Source organism: Pholcus phalangioides, unplaced genomic scaffold (assembly GCF_987345545.1).
Source record: "Pholcus phalangioides strain wild (caught in Gottingen) unplaced genomic scaffold, Ppha-v1.0 ptg000008l_1, whole genome shotgun sequence".
Classification (NCBI taxonomy): Eukaryota; Metazoa; Arthropoda; class Arachnida; order Araneae; family Pholcidae; genus Pholcus; species Pholcus phalangioides.
The window spans coordinates 30,639,878-30,658,099 of record NW_028301601.1 but is presented as its reverse complement, the minus strand read 5'-3'; the positions used below and the strand labels follow the sequence as shown (position 1 = coordinate 30,658,099).

General features: G+C 34.5%; 1 protein-coding gene across 1 annotated transcript in view; it reads left to right on the top strand.

Moving 5' to 3' along the window:
- Window positions 1-18,222, top strand: part of LOC149084183 (neural cell adhesion molecule 2-like) — a 341,669-nt gene that overhangs the window by 188,721 nt on the left and 134,726 nt on the right. Inside the window, exon 2 of the mRNA XM_089234530.1 lies at window positions 17,289-17,627. Coding sequence (XP_089090656.1) covers window positions 17,289-17,627 — 339 coding nt within the window. The remainder of the gene's footprint in view (window positions 1-17,288; window positions 17,628-18,222) is intronic.

Genomic DNA, 18,222 nt, shown 5'->3' with positions numbered 1-18,222 from the left:
TGTATATATATATATATGCCTATCGACTGCAGTCGACAGAGGTATCCAATTTAAATTAAAGTTAGTTCGTATGATGTTAAAGAAATCATTCCAACCCCGAAATACTCCAGTGCAAACTTTAATTGAGTTTTTGAACTCTAGGCGATGGGATATGGAGGAAAAACTCATAGAACATGAAATGAAATCCACGAGGACAGTATTTTCTTACCATAATTGAGTTCAATATCGGACGTTTTTATTATTATTTTTTTTTTTTTTTACTAATATCGGATGTTGTGTTCTGATTATCGCAATAGCAACAGTTTCAAATTAATTTGACTTCGATACCCTTTTTTTTAGGAGAGGTTTATGGCTTTAAGCTTTAAGTTCGTGTATGCTTTAAGCTTTCCTCTTTTTTTTAGATTGGCTTTTATTAAGGATAGGAATTCCCATAATACAAATTATTTACAATAAAAAATATGTTGTTTTTTTTAAACATGGTAAGTGGAAATTCAGGGAACCATCGTTTGTCACAAATCATTCATTGCTGTCAGACAGTGGCATTTTTTTGTGAGAATTTTGTAGTAGATTACCTTCGTTTTATTTCTATTCAGGGGGTTTTTAGCAAAGGTGCCCGAAAGGAATTATATTTATCCACTTAAAATTAAAGAAATATGAGAAATTATCGACAGAGAAAAGATGAAAAATTTTCTTTGATCAATGAATCAAAAAGAAATTCAAAAATGTCAACAGGGCCCCCCTAATAAAAAAAAAATGATCTGAGAGATGCTCGTTTTCCACCATGAAAGTTACCGTCAGGGTCCACGAGTTCGAATCCGGGAGGAAGAAAACATCAAAAACAAGTTATTTCCTTATCGCTCCTGGATAGATGGCGCTTTCATTTCCCACCCAACTCCACTGATTGGAAATTGCCGTATGGGCGTATGACAATGTGGCCAGACAACGTGGTGCGCGGTAAATTAGTAGATTCGCATAGAAAATATAAACACAAAACTGCATCAGAATGCAGATTTTGAAATAAAAAACTCGTTTATAATTTACTTAAAAAATCATATGATTACTATAAATAATAATCTCGCATATAGTATTTCTGTACAGAGAGACGTAAATCAGCGATAACCAAATAGTTCTTCTCGAACAACCCCCCCCCCCTCACTCCAGAAATCTTGGTGTCTACCATGAACTACCATTTATAGCACCAGAATAAAGCCATATTTCAGCGATAATGTTTTTGAGGAATGGGACATTCTTTCCAGTACGTGCTAGTAAATTTGACGCAATAGCAAGGCCCGAAATGCCTGAACTGAAATAACGTTCCATACACCTATAGATAGATGCCACCGCAAGTAAAATGTTCATCAAATTATAATAATATTACTACTGCAGTCTACCAACGTTGCAGTGGTGGTTTAGCTGGTTAAATTAATGAAACATTTTCTTTTTAAGAAATTTGTTTATATATTTTTTTTCAACTTGGCTTTATTTATTTTAATAATTCTACGGTTGGGCCGTGGGACCTCAGTAAAACGACCATAGACCCCGGTGGTCCAGGTACTTCTGATTGGGAACGACTGTGATTTAGGACTTATATAGAATTTTTTCACGAAGAATGCCGAAAAATGAGAGAAACTCTACCCTAAAATAAAAGTAAAATGGTAAAAAAGAAAGAAGCCACATGAGAGAAAAGAGCGAAAATCAAGAAGTTGAAGCACCGACACTGCAGATAGTTTCTTAAAATGTTGCAGCATAAATTTCGTTCAGTGCAATAAAAGCCCTAATCTTACTACAGTCGACGCTCGTTTTTACGAACGCTCAAGAACGTGAAAAATAGATCGTAAAGCAGGAAAACGTTTGAAGAAATGGCACAGTATTTAAGACACGAGAGAAGATTACTTCGTAAAATCGGGCGTCGACTGTATTCGGCATTTTTGATTGAGAACATTTTTACATGTTCCCTTATTGATATTTCATGTTGATGAGATTTTTTTCACGGCTGAATTTTCCTTCTTTTAGCCGAAAATCTTTCATATTTCACTTCAACTTTAGAATAAATCATTCTTTCGTCAGTCATCCCATGTAGACGCTTCGAAAACCGAGCCCAGCCCAGAGACGTATCACTAAAACATTTTCTCTTCCGTAAGGTTCGGTTTGGCACTTACAAAATTGCAAAAACGAAAAATAAATTCAAATATTTGATATTTGAATATAATTGATGATTTTTAATTTTATCGCTTCTTCAATTCAACAACTATGCGTTACTACTGCATGTGGAATGAGCACCGAACTTTCACGAGTTTTCGAGAATGTAAATTCGTTTCTCCGCCTACGACACACTTCTGAAACTGTCACCAAATACCATGACTTCCAACCAAAAAGATTCGATACATGTGGTGGTGTATACATTTCTCCTGCTTCATGCATTATTTAAGACAACGAAATAGATCTATGTGAACATGAAATTTCGTTATTCATGTATTTAAAACACAAAAAAAAGGCATGAAGCTTTGAAAAGTGAAGATAGATAGAACGTATAGTGAGATGTTTGTAATGTGAATGTAACATGTAAAAAAAACGTTCATTGTAATCTCAAGGTAAAAAAAAACACCGTTCATATGTAAAAATAAAAATTTGATACATTATTCAAAGATTTCTATAGAACTAGTGAAACATTTTTTTTCCTCTCTGGAGAGAGATCAACATGCACTATGGCGTGACCTCGAGCGCGCGCTGCTCACAAAAAGCTCATTCCGAAACGCAATAACTTGCAGATATGCAAATTCATCATCACAAATAATACATTATTATTTCTTTTTTCTTTCGTTTTTATTACTTCGGAACGAATAAATACTTTATATATAAAAATATAAATGTTCCATGCAAACGAATGAAATTTTATTTTAACATTAGATTTCCGGAAAGGTGGTACTTGAAGCAAAGAAAATGATTTTCTAAACGGAATATTGCGTGTTATATCCTGTATATACTAAACACACGTAGACGTTGCATTCGTGAAGAGAGAAAAAGAAGAGAGATATATTTATGAATATTTATTTGATATGTTACGTTTTTAATCGATGAATTTCCAGAAAAAAATATATAAATATTTATTCAGATTTTTATCCGTAGAAAATTCATTGAAAAGCCTATTCAAATTAATCGCTAAGTAATACAACTTTCTAGTTTAATCGTATGTATCTTTCTAGAAAGTTCATACTTGGATGACTTTGCATGCATGCATACAACTTCACTGTCGCTTTGAAGCGTAATATTTATTTTAGAAGTTTCCATAGAGTGGAATATTCCAGAATTCCAGTAGATATATATATATATGTATCGCTGTTGATCCCTTCGCATTCGCTTCTCCTAATATGCTTTTGACGACTTCGTGCGCTCGACTCAGGATTTTCCGGTCGAAGTTTCAATATCTTCGAGCCAATTATAGATGGAATATTTTCCTCGCTCGGAAGGAATACCCGCCCCCCACGATGGTGCAATGTTTTCTGTGCATCCATATATATATACACACGCTTATTCCTTTTGCTTCTCACGATACACGTATTTTTCCCTTATACTCGTGTCTCCGATATTTTCATACATGTTGAATCTTATTGCTCGTTCCAGATATTTTCACGAAATGAAAGCAAACTCTCTCTAGGTATATTTTCCAAAATAGCAATTTCATTCCGAATGCTACAAGTGCTTCGTTACTTTACAAGGATAATCTAGAGTGAGTGAGTGGTATTTTCTCATTTCTTCCTGGTATTTTGAATAGCCTACGATTAGATATGATTTTAAATGTAACTGAAGCTGAAATAACTCTCATGAATAACTCTCAGTATTTTTTATCTTTTGCACGTTTGAAGAATTTATTCATAAATTTGCACACATCCCCATAGACGAAGTTCAAAAATAGGCATGAGAAACTGATAGTATATAGCAGAAAATAAAATAGCAAAATAAATAAATATTGCATGATGCATAAACAATGTAAATAAACATAATTTGCAAATACTGTCACAAACTAGAGCGTGAAACAAAAGTTCGTGTAAAAAATAAAATAATGCACAATTAATAAAATAATGCACGATGCACAAATACAAGCAAAAAAAGGAGCTTTGATACCTTTAATGAAAGCAAAACAGTACATGATAGACAAATATGTAAGCAGAACGTAAAATATCAAATTCAACGATACTGTGCAATCATTACAAATGAATACTAATAGTAAACACTTTTGATTCGCAAATACATCCAGAAATGTGTATGACACCCAAACACAAACAAAAACGGGCGTAACACCCAAATACAAGCAAAAAAAGACTATGACAGTCAAATGCAAACAAAAAATTTAGAATATCATCCAATTACAAACATTTAGAAACTTTCCTGATATAGGGGTACCTCAGAAATGGTGACATGACCACAGAAAAATATTGCTACCCCATCAGTCCCACATCGAGGGGTTATCACACATACCTTTCGGTGAATATAAATGAAAAAGGCTGCCGTTCAGAATAAATTGTAGGTTGCGGTCTAATTATCCCTCGTGTGCAGAAAATGACCATGGTACGACAAAAACGGTGAAAAATTATCGATCCAAGTACGAGGGAAAAAAAATAGAATGAAAATCAGAAGTAAACCGTCATCAGCACCAAGTGATAAAACTACGGTAAAAAACTGAACTAAAAACTAAATGTAATAGAAACGATTAGTAAACCACATAATACACAAACAAATAACAGCATGGCACCTAAGTATACAAGCAAAAAAAGTTCTTGGCACCCAAATAATGAAAACTAATGAATGTAAAAACTCAACTCTAAAAACTAATTACTGTAATGTATAAAAAATCAATAGTGAACACATGATAGTCGTGTACATGCAAAAAAGAGCATGATATACAAATACAAATGGAAAATAAGGGCATGGGCACAATTCAAAACAAAAAAAGAACAAGGCACACAAAAGAACAGCGGCCTGGCAGTCCAGTGGTTAGGAAGCTAGCTTCTGACTCTGCAGGTCTGGGTCCGAATCCCGGTTTGGGCATGGATGTTTACTAACACACTAACAAATTCCAGGGGAAGATCGTAAAGTATCTCTTGGGAATACGTGGTGATCACATTTAAAGAAAAAAATGCAAGCAGAATGTAAAATATAATATACGATGATACTGTACAATCATTGTGATGAATACCAATAATAAACACATGATGCGTCAGTACTACAAGCAAAAAACAGCATTATGCACGAATAAAATGAAAATAGAAGAGCCCGATGCACAAGTAACGAAAACAAATGAAGGTAAAAGCACATGATAAGCCAATGCAAGCAAAAAAGATCATGATAAGCCAATACAAGCAAAAAAGATCACGATAAGCCAATACAGGCAAAAAAGATCACGATAAGCCAATACAAGCAAAAAAGATCATGATAAGCCAATACGAACAAAAGATCATGATAAGCCAATACAGGCAAAAAAGATCATGATAAGCCAATACAAGCAAAAAAGATCATGATAAGCCAATACAAGCAAAAAGTATCACGATAAGCCAATACAAGCAAAAAAGATCATGATAAGCCAATACGAACAAAAGATCATGATAAGCCAATACAAGCAAAAAGTATCACGATAAGCCAATACAAGCAAAAAAGATCATGATAAGCCAATACGAACAAAAGATCATGATAAGCCAATACAAGCAAAAGATCATGATAAGCCAATACAAGCAAAAAAGATCATGGTAAGCCAATACAAGCAAAAAAGATCACGATAAGCCAATACAAGCAAAAAAGATCATGATAAGCCAATACGAACAAAAGATCATGATAAGCCAATACGAACAAAAGATCATGATAAGCCAATACAAGCAAAAAAGATCATGATAAGCCAATACAAGCAAAAAAGATCATGATAAGCCAATACAAGCAAAAAAGATCATGATAAGCCAATACAAGCAAAAAAGATCATGATAAGCCAATACAAGCAAAAAAGATCATGATAAGCCAGCCAATACAAGCAAAAAATATCATGATAAGCCAGCCAATACAAGCAAAAAATATCATGATAAGCCAGCCAATACAAGCAAAAAAGGTCATGTTAAGCCAATACGAGCAATAAAGATCATGACATCCAAATACAAGAAAAAAAAAGATGACATCCAAATACAAGCAAAAAAGAGCCTGTCACCCGAAAACGAGCAAAAAAGAGCCGGTCACCCGGAAAGGAGCTTAAAAAAAGAGCATCTCACCCAAAAAAACAATCAAAAAAGAGCATTAATTGAGTGTAGCTCGGTACACGATACATTGAAAAATTAATAATGAAATTCAACGCGTTTATTCCCAAAACCACATTGAATTTAGATACGGAAATTATTTTTTCATACATTCACCAATCGTGTTTCACCTGTCCTGGTGCGATATAGCAGTAACGAAATCTTATCGTAATAATATCGAAGACAATCCATCCGATGACGACAACGAATAAACATAAATCCATGCTTTACATTCCGGAAATAACCAAAAAAAAAAAAACTATTTCAAATCTTATTTCAAATATCTATATTCGATAGAAATATCGAATCCATTGGAATTGTCTTTATAAAGTTTGGAAAGAAAAAAATGCTAGAGATATCACTCAAACTACTCTCTGCTAGTGAATGAATAAGAAGAAATAATAAGAAAAAGTCAATGCTCTCACTCAGAATTTTTCTTTATTTTTTTAAAGAAATAAGTAAGAATATACTTCTCTTGTGAAGTAAGGCAAAAAAAAGGAGCAAATTTTAATAAGTAACGGTACTTCGCAAGATGACGCTAGCAGTATTCTGTCATCTGTCGCAGGCATATACTCCACCTTTCTTATTTCTTTACCTTTCCGTTTTTTTTCATTAAAAGTTATGAGAAAAAATGTATATATTCAACTACCGCAGATTCGTATTGGACCATTTTTTTGGATTTTTTTTCATCCCTAAGGAAAAAAAACGAGAAAAAAGACTTTTTTTTGCAATCATTTACCCCGTTCATATTTCACTTTAAACGGAATTGCGACCGGAACTGCAGAACAACATTAGGAAGAAATTAAACGCTGTGCAAAGTTACAAGGAGTTTCCTCCTCTCTCTATATATATATATATTTTCTACTTTTCTTATTTTCCTGCTCTTTTACCTAAAGTCTCTTCGGGATAGATTTAGAAGGAGAAATCTTTTTCTTAGGAAGTTGGAGACGAAAAGGAATCGTATCTCTGTTTTCTGAACCTCACAACGTACGTCTCTTTTGCTTTTCCGTTTCTGGAAACTAGTTTCGTATTTATTTGACTCTTATTATATGCTCTTTTATTTCACTTATTCCAGAATATTTTTCTTCCGTTTTTTGTATGTTTAGTCTTATTTGTGCTATTATCTGCATGATTTCACCATAATTAACTGTATCAAGAAATTCGTTTCATGAAAATTTGCCTGGAAACGGGTTTTTATATTTTTGAATTTCAATACACTTTGAAAGCTTCTAAGTTCGAATTTTTCTTCTACGTACACTGTAGAAGTTTTTTAAAATATTTTAATACCAACTGCCTGCAAACAGGGGTGTCTTAAGTGAGGGTGCAAGAAGTGCGGTGCACCCGGGCGGCAGTTTGCGAAGGGCGGCAGCTTAGGCTTTACTCAGACACCAAAACTTTTAAACGTTTTCAATACTATAAAAAACTTAAATGGCATCACGCTTTTGAGCCGCACTTTTACGAATATCGCTTGAATATCACTCTTAATTTGGCGTCCACTAGCATGCAACACGAATTGAAATATTAACAAATCTATGATGCAATAATGTTTAATAATCTTGGAACAATCCCCAAACTGCAAGCTTGACTAAAAATTTCTGAAGCTGATTTCCACAAATTTCGACGACCCTTTGGAATGATTTAAGCGAACAGAACTTAATGCAAATACGTTTTTTAAGCTTCTCATTGAAAGAAAAAATCACCAAAAAGAAATTGACAACAAAAAAGAAAAGAATATGGGGTCAATTTCATAAACCTCACGTACTTGATCATTCGACAAGTGCGTTGAATGGTCAGTTCATACGGAGGATAATCATTCACACATTTTCACTTACCGTTCAATTGGGATAAAACAATAGTAAATTACCCAATAGCGATAGATCACAGTTATGTCAGTAGAAGTCACTTGCACAAACATATAAGTAAAAATACACTGAAATACGAAGGCATCGACAGCTGGCTGATGCGAAGACGAATTCAGGAATAAAAATTCAACTGCTTCCGCACGGAAACGAACCCGCATCCTATGATTTACCGGGTGAGCGTACCAGACCACTACGCTATAAAGGCAACGAATCCTCTTTTCTTAGAGCTCGTGTGCGCTGGACAGAAGCGTACATGGACAATCACACCTAATACATGCCAATGCTCGCATTACTGACACTGCCACTAGATGGCGAAAATTCAACTGCCTCTACAGGATTCTGCCACGAGGGGAGAAAAAGTGTGCATTTTTATTTTAAAAATATGTTGATGTAAAATGTGTCTGCAAACTACATTTATATCCTAAAGTTTTCTCATTCAAATACTCTTTTCTAGAAACCAATAACTTTTTTGTGGGATAAACAATTTTGCTTCACACCTGGTTTTTTAGCGTTAATATCTAGAAGCGTTGCAGGTCTTTTTGCACTGTAGTGTTGCATGATTGGAGGAGAGCATTTCTGATAAAAATGAATTAAAAATAAGGCAAGAATACATACTTAAATGCAATACCCATCTTACTTGTGAGCAGTGTATTATATTTTTCCTATAGTTTCTCATTTTATCATAGTAGTTGACCTCTCAAAACAGAAATAAATAATAAAAATAAATAAGCGCTAATAAAAATAAACAGGTGTTTTATAAATAAATAAAAAAGGTATAATAAAAAATAAACGCTAATAAAAAAAAAAGGTGTGTGTGTGGCGGGGTGACTAAGAGATTGTAACGGTGAAAAGTGTTTGCGCGGGAAGGTCTTAACGAGACCAACGTATTTCTGCAAATTTTGATACTTTGGATTCCACGTCCGAGACATTTAGTGCCTATTGGATATATATCGGCTAGATGAATGGATAACTGTATTAGCGGCGACAAAATGGTAAGTGCTGCTTCTGTTGTCATTTTCTTTTTGGCCGAGTTTCATCTGTGAATAGTAGTGCAAATGTCGCGGACCATGGTTGGTAAAAATAAGATGATGGTATGCTTTGCGCATAGTGTATTGCTAGATAATGATAAGTTAAATGTTAGTAACATAATTGATAAGATCAAAGAAACTGTAGATGATGAAAAGCTACCTCTTCAGGACACTTTAGAGTTTATTTTTTATGAACTGGATCCAATTATTCAAGAGTTCATAAATCATAATAAGTTCAGTGAATGGCTATGTGAAATTGATAGTGAATGTGAAACTAATGGTATCTTACGTACCATTATAAAATTAGTTGGAGACTACGAAAATTCAAAAGATGCTGCGTCTGATAAAATAATTAGTACCGAAATTCTCTGTAGTATGAAAAAATTATACAATTGTGATTTCCAGAAATGTGGATTGTATTTAAGTAAGGATAGGGATGACAAAAAATATCCGATAGGGACGCGAAGTAAAAAGAAAACTAAAGTAACTCATGGCATTATTGTCAACGATAAGGTAATTGTTGAAAAGGAAACTCGGACTGCGGATGAATCCCAGGCTTCCCAAAACAATCAACAAGAAAAAACAAAAATCATAGCAGATGATCAGGTGGCTGGCCCATCTAAGCAACCTGATAATTGTTTGCCCAATAGGGCTAATGGAAAGTCAATAAGTAAAAATGTTGAAAAAGAAAATACAAATGATCCAGATCCCACTAACACAAATGAGTGGCAGTTGGTTGAAAAAAAGAAGAAAAAAGTCAGAATACCCCCATTAAATCTGACAAAATACAAGAACTGGAAAGAACTCTCAGTTAAAATTAGGGGTGTTTGCGAATCAAATTTTGATGCCAAAAAAACTGGCACAACATTGCAATTACACGTAACAACAGAAAATGATCATAGAGCTGTGACTAAAATGCTTGAAAAAGAGGGAGTAAATTTTAGCACATTCACACTAAAGTCAGACAAAAACATAAGAGTGGTTATTAGGGATTTGGATACAACAACATCTTGCGATGAGATCAAAGAATCTCTCGAGGAGTTGGGTTACACAATTATTAGTGTGGTACAGCTAAAGAGCCCCCGTCATAAAGATGGTGAAAAGATTATGGTCCCAATACCATTATGGCTCATTGATTTGCCAAGAACAGATAAAAGCAAGGAAATATATCAAATATCTTCATTAAATTACTTAAAGATAAGGGTTGAAACATACAAAAGAAGGAAGGGGTACACGCAGTGCTACAACTGTCAAGCCTGGAATGGGCACACAGCCCGAAATTGTTATAACGAAGCCCGCTGTGTCAAATGTCCAGAAAAACATCACACATCACAGTGTGATAAGGTAAAGGGTAAGGACTTACCAGTGTGTATAAACTGTTCCTTAAATCATCCGGCGAGTTTCCGAGGATGTAAAAGGTACCCGGGGAACCTTAAAAAATCTGGTCCTAAAGCAATTACTGGGTCACAAAGACTTAGACCACCAAAGCCCAGGCTTTTTTCCGTCACAAGTTCAAGTGACGATGAAATTGAGAAAATAGACATTGAAGCTGAGGAATTACCTCAACAGCAAAAACCAACAGAAGTAAATAATAGACCTACAAGAAGGCATAAGACATATGCAAAAGCTGCAAATGTCCACGAAGAGGTGGAAAATAACAAAATAGAAACTAACAAAAACACAATGACATCAAAAGATGTTAACATGACTGAAACAAACAATAATGTATACTCTGTACCAGAAATTATACCCACATCAACTATTGCAGTTGAACGTAGGGAAAGTGTAAATAATGAGGTAACCGCAAAGATCCCTCCCAACAGGATAGATAGGGACTTGTCCCAGATTGTGAATACCGGTAATAATGAGATATCATTCCCCTTACAGGAGTTAATGGGTCTAATGAGAAAATGTTTTAATAACATATTGCAAGCTAAGACATATCAAGAAAAATACTCAGTATTTATTGATAGCTTTACTGAAATATCTATGAAACTATTATCGGTAAACTTCACCAATGTTCAATAATAGTTCACAACAAATAAAATATCTCAAGATCATGGCGTGGAACGCCAGAGGTATTATTCGTGATCTCCAAGAATTAAGAGAAATTGTTGCAGATGAAGATTTTGATCTGATGTTAATTTGCGAAACATTTTTAAAACCATGTTATACAGCTAAGATAGCAAATTATGATTGTATAAGGAAAGATAGAACGCACGAAAGAGGAGGGGGAGTAGCCTTATATATCAAAAGGCATTTAAATTATGACATTGTTGACCTCCCACATTCCCGAGATTGCGAAGCGTTGGCAGTGGATTTGCACCTCACTAGCATTAGAAAAATCCGAATTTGTGTTTTATACAAACCACCAAATAATCAATTTGATATCTCTCTGTTAAATCATATATTTGACTGCAATTATGCAACAATTCTTAGCGGTGATTTAAATTCTAAATCACCAATTTGGAATTCAAATAATTACAATGCAGGAGGACGTATATTAGAGCAGTATTGCAGAAATAAAAATATTATTACATACGGGCCAAGTGCTGCGACACACTATCCGGATGACAGCAACCGAACACCAGACGTCCTAGATATTACACTGGTCAAAAACCTCAGTGTTCCTTTAGCAGTAGAGGTAATATCTGCACTTACATCAGATCACATTCCAACAATTATTGATGTTGATTTCGAAATTCCCATACAACAAAAAATCAAAAAAATTACAAACTGGCCACTATATAGGCAAGTGCTTACAGGAATTGAAACACCAGATAATGCTAGTGAGTGTACCATAGATATAGAAAATGAAATAAACTCATTAACACAAAAATTGCAGGACACTGTTAATAATTCCACTCGGGAAAGGTCAAACGAAAACAACCCATTAGCACTCCCCAGATATCTGAGGGAAATGATAAGAGAAAAGAATAGAGCTAGAAGAAGGTGGCAAAGAACCAGAGATGCTACACATAGGCTCAGATATACAACATTACGAAACAATACACGACGAGAAATCAGGGAATTTACAAGTGAACGATTTCTAAGGTTCCTAGAAGATGCTAATTGTGAGGATGGGTCGTTCTATAAAATTTATAGAGCACAAAAACCCCGTAGCCAAAGACTTACATCTATACATGGCCCGCATGGACTGGTATATACAGATGAAGATAAGGTAGAAGTATTTGCAGATACCTTTGAACTGCAATTTTCACCAAACACTAATACTTCAAATGTTCAGGTCGAGAGAGTGCTTAGAACTATTAATGAATATTTTGATAATCCTCCACCTGAAACACAAACAGCTCTCACTCCAACAGATATCAATGAATTAAAAGCAATAATAAAACATTTGAAAATTCGGAAAGCATCTGGGCATGACCTAATTTCAAATATGGCACTGAAGAATTTGCCCAATAATATTTTAGAATATATTGTCAAAATTTTTAATAGATTGCTGGAGCTCAAATATTTCCCATCTAACTGGAAAACAGCAATTGTTAAAATTATACCAAAAGCTGGCCAAGATTTGCACTTTCCAAGCAATTGGAGACCCATCTCATTGCTTAGTAATTTTGGAAAGTTATTCGAGAGAGTTGTGGTAACACGTATCAACACTTACGAAAAGTCTCATCCAACAATTGGGCCCGAACAACATGGATTTAGAGACGGTCATTCTACAACCACACAATTATTAAGAGTTATAGAAACACTCCAAGAAGCTAGAATTTATCATGATACAGCTGCAGTTGCACTGTTGGATTTAAGTAAGTCATTTGACAAAGTGTGGCATGAGGGGTTGCTCTATAAAATGATTAGAATGGCCCTACCCTTTAGCATAATTAAAATTGTACGTCATTATCTTGCAGCAAGAACTTTTTATGTAAAAATCAATGACACAATATCTACAACTAGACGAATTAGATCATCTATAGTGCAAGGCAGTGTTATAGGACCTTGCCTCCACAATTATCACATGAATGATTTTCCAGTCGCAATTAAGGGTATTACTGCGCTGTACGCAGACGATTCAATGATAATTTGTACAGATAGAAAACCACAGAAGGCATTAAGTAATTTACAAGAATTAATTGATCAAGTCGAAACATGGTGCGAAAACAGCAGAGTTAAACTTAATGCCGACAAGACAGTATTTATGTGGATCACAGGAAAACTAGATCTACCCCCAGATGCCGGAATAGTGGTTGGGGGGAAATTCATTGAACCTGTTATAAGTACTAAATACCTGGGAATAATAATTGACAAACGATTGACATTTGTGCAACAACGCAATTATGTAATACGAAGAGCAGACGTAGCAAAACACACTTTAAAACGCATACTTGCAAGCAGATCAACATTGACAATCAAGAACAAATTAAATGTATACAAAATGGCTATCAGATCCATACTTTTATATGCTGCACCAGTGTGGCTCTACTCGAGCAATCAACACATGGTTAAATTAGAACAATATCAAAACAAAACAATAAGAGCTATGCTGGGAGCCAATTGGTTCATCAGGAATAGAAGTATAAGAAACGATATAGGAATGCCCACCATACACGCCTTTGCTCAAAAGCTGGCTAATAATCTCTTCCAAACTCTTGAAGAGTCAGAATACCAACATCTTAGGGAAATATCCACTTACCCAAAAGATCAGATATCAGCTTTTTCCAGACCCAAAAACTTTCTGGTTATGAAAAGACCGGAGGTACCGGGATTGTGAAAAGTGTATATAAGCAACTATATATAGTGTAAATAATTAGACCAACTGCAAAATATCAAATTTGTAGATAATATATATTTAATCAAATAATCATAATTAACTGCATTTAATAACATATAATCGCATTTATTAATATGATCTATAGTTGACGCTGAACATAAAAATGAGAGTAGGTAATATATGCATTACGATGAATGATTAATGTTAAAAGAATAGCATTAATTATAACTTAATGACGTCCTAACAGGCTGATGAAGTGACATTCTGTCACTGCCCTGTTGAGTGACACTTTCTGCTTTCTATTTCTCCTCCAGCCTACTTAAGCTTTCTTTTCCCCCTAGATTAATAACCCAATATGGGTAATATTAAACTCTAAGTAGTTTAAAAATAAAACATATACAACCATGGCGAAAATAGCACTACTAGTCCAGGATGGCTAAGAAATGACTCAGGGGTATGCACTGATTGCCAATTTCAGTCGGAACCCACAGGCCACTATGTCATATTTAGGATTTAGGAAAAATAAACAAATAAGTACTAACAACAAATTTGTATTAGGTAATGAAGACTGAAACTAATGTGAGAAGTTTTCTAGTTCACATTGTAAAATTTATGAAATGCATAATATTTTCTGAGAATTGGTAGCATCTGTATTTTGAAGTAGATATACTTTGTAATAACAAATATTTCATTTTGTTAGTTATACATTGCTCAAATTTCAAAACAGTACGCTTATACCGCGAATGGAGGGAACCGGCATCGATATTCTCCGGCATTGAAAAATATATCAAGCAATTGCAACATTTTGAACATCTCCTGTCACGTCGAAAAACCATTTTCATCAATCTGACCAACTTACTATCGCAACATTACATTTTCAGGTTGACTTTCCTGTAAGTAAGACAAAAATAGAGCAACAGCTTTCAACGCAACATCAGCCGTTGATACATATGCTTTTCAATCACATAAAATTCAAGGATATCTTTCAGCATATCCAGTCCCTTGTTGGTACGTATGTTTCAAAATCCTGGACTCTCTATGCATTTATATTGCGCTCGTCGCCGAAGATCCAACTGTACGATATACTTTATATAAGTGTATGTATATAACATACATCACACGGACTTGAATGCGTGACTTCGAATATATTTCTTTCCATTATAAGGATAGCGCTTCTCCTCTTTTTCCCGAGACATACATAAACCTGTCCAAGAATCGAAGTCTGCCATCTTGAACCTGAGAAATTTTTCATGGCACGTAGACCAGAAAAATTCCGGACCCGAGACCAGCCTAGCGGCTAGAGTTTCTGCATGCATAGTGTCGAATTCAATACACTCTATCGATTCTACATTAAGGGTTTTTTTCCTTTTTGTTAGTTCCTTTTCTATTCTCGTGGTCTTGCTCTTCTTCATCCTATAATTTTCCTTTTTTTTTCCGCAATTTTTTTTCTTTACAGAATACAAAAAAAAAAATGGAGCGTAGCCTTCGTATATCGACGTTTTTCTATCATTTCTCAAAACCGAATGAAAAAAATTCGTGCTATTTCTATTGAGAGCGAGAAAAATCTATTTTATTTTTTGTGGGTAGAAACATTTAAACTTTGTTATTTGTATTTTCCTTTTAGCATTTTTCTGCAGTTATTCATTGTCCTCTCTTCACCTTCGACTTGATCCGACGTGGAAAAAAAAATGATTTTGGAACTCAATTATTTTCATAATGCATTTTTTTTCTCCATTGTATCGCATATTGTTGGAGAAAAAACTCCGAATAAAAGTCGATTCCTTTATTATTATAAATGTATTGCACTTTTTTGGTGCCCCAACTACCAATTTTTTGGACGTAAGATCAATCTGTTCGTTACAAATTGGTTTCGAAAGGAAAAAATTACGGGAAAAAAAAAAGTTATATTATTCTGAAAATATCGCATTGTAATACGGAAACGTGAAACCAAACAGAGAATAATATTTTATGAAATATTTGGAAATATTATACGACATAATTTTTTTTTCTCATTCTTAAAAAAAGAGATAAATATCTTTCACGAGAAGATGAAGAAATTCTTTTTGAATAAGGTGATAGCAATTTAAAAACCCAATTTCTCTGTTCGAGACAATTTTATAATAGTATTTGGGGGGAATTCTTCGGAAAAACATTTTCGTGAGTGAGTGAAAAGAAATATCACTCTGTATAATTATGATTCTCCGAGTTTTTTGCGCAAAAGATTGTCTCTGAGTTTTAGGATTTAGATTTTTATCGGGGCAGTAAGAATTTAAAATTATGTAATTTTCCTTCATTTGGAAGCATTAACGAATGATAAATATCTCGCAACGACAGCTTCTCTGGAGATTGACTAATTTCACGTGTGATATTCGCATGTATATATTCGACATCAAAATGTCATGTTTTCACTGGCATAAGGAATTATTCATGTAATAATTATACCGCATTACGAGTAACTAAATATTATGAGGTAATTTATACATGTTATTATGCATACGTACCAATCATTTTGGCAAGCTTGATAAATACTTGAAATTTATCGCCTTTATCTGTTTTTATGCAGTTAGTGTTAGTGTTATTGGTGAATTTGATAAATATGAAAAAAATATTGTATCTAAGTGCAGTCTAAGTGCAGTATTGTATCTAAGTAATCCCGTTATAACGAACTCCAAGAGACCGGAGAGATCACTTCGTCATAACGAAAAATTTCGTTATAAAGGAATTCAAGGTTTTTGCATTGTTAATATGATAACTTATTTGGGTGAATTAGAAAAGTGTACGTTTTTTAAAACGAGATTTTCGCTACAACGGTATTCGTTAAAACGGGATTCAACTGTAGTATATGAAATGGTGTGTGAAAAAAAATTCTTGCTGTTAGGAACATATTTTGACTCCGATATGATGGAAACAATTTTTACTATCGTATCACGATATAATGATACAATACATGTGCGTGAATTATTAAGTATTATCATATAGTACGATTCATAATGTTTACGAATGACGCTGCGCTCTGGCAGCATGCATAGTCGCCGGTAAATGTGATGTATATAAAAGTGAATAGGGAAATTTATCAAGTTTTCTCAGAAGTTTATCAAGTTTTCAAAATGCTCGGTGGTTATATGCATAATAATCAGTTATTAAATATAATAATGAATTAATTATTAAATATAATATATATAGCTGTCACCAGCAAGGTGACGTAATTTGTGGCCTGTAAGTTTCAAATCAAACTTATCTGTTACATTTCGGTTTATATCATTATATTATCTCCTTACTGAATTGTTTCATTAATGAACATAGATCTGAGAGTACTTGTATATGTTATTTTCATATCTATGAATAAACGCATGCCTTTCCAGTGAAACGCTCGTTCGTTTTGTACTTGCAGAAGTGCCGGAACTCATGCTCGCCGTGTCCGGGGGTAAGATGACGCTTCCATGCGACATCGTATCTTCGATGCGCGACGACGAAGTCTATCTAGTGCTGTGGTACAAAGACGAGGTAGCGACGCCGATCTACAGCATCGACGCCAGAAGAGGAAGATTAGGTCAGGCTCGACATGCTACGAGCGATGAACTTGCCGGACGTGCCTACTTCAATTCTGTGCTGAATCCCGCAGTCTTAGAAATCAAGCAGGTGAGCAGCGAAGACGAAGGTCTTTACAGGTGTAGGGTCGACTTCAAGAAAGCCCGCACGAGACATTCTGCCATCCTCTTACGTGTTGTAGGTAAGTTCCGTATCTATAGTTCAGTCAATATCTTTCATTTGACGATGTTTAAACCAATGTCATTTTGCAATTGAAAACTAAACATCGTTATTGCGTGAGGAGTATATGTATACTGAAAAGTGCTATATAAATGTGCGAAACAGAAATGACAAACACGCATACTTCTGTCGCTAAAAATTATAAGTGAATGGCCACACCACACTATTCATTTTTTGCCATGTATTCATTCATCAGTTGGCAGAGATTCTCATCAAATGTCAGCTTACTTTTCGACGGATGATGGTTGGCTTTCGATACTGAGCCGAATTCGGACTTCTGATTTAAACATATAGTTCATCAAGAATATTTAAATTGTTGAGGGCAGCAGGCAGTTTCTTTTTAAAATGAAATGACGACTTATCGCCAACTTTTCTATATTAGTCCATGCTTGCGAATTGTTTTTCTTCATTGAAGTAAGAGCGCTTTAACTTTGTCCTACCTATGTTCAAAGCAATATTTTATAACAGCCGCGCATTTGCGTTCTGATTATCAATGTTTTATGAGAGACGTATATAGTTTCCAACAACCAGGTTGAACTTTGAACGCCCCTAATATA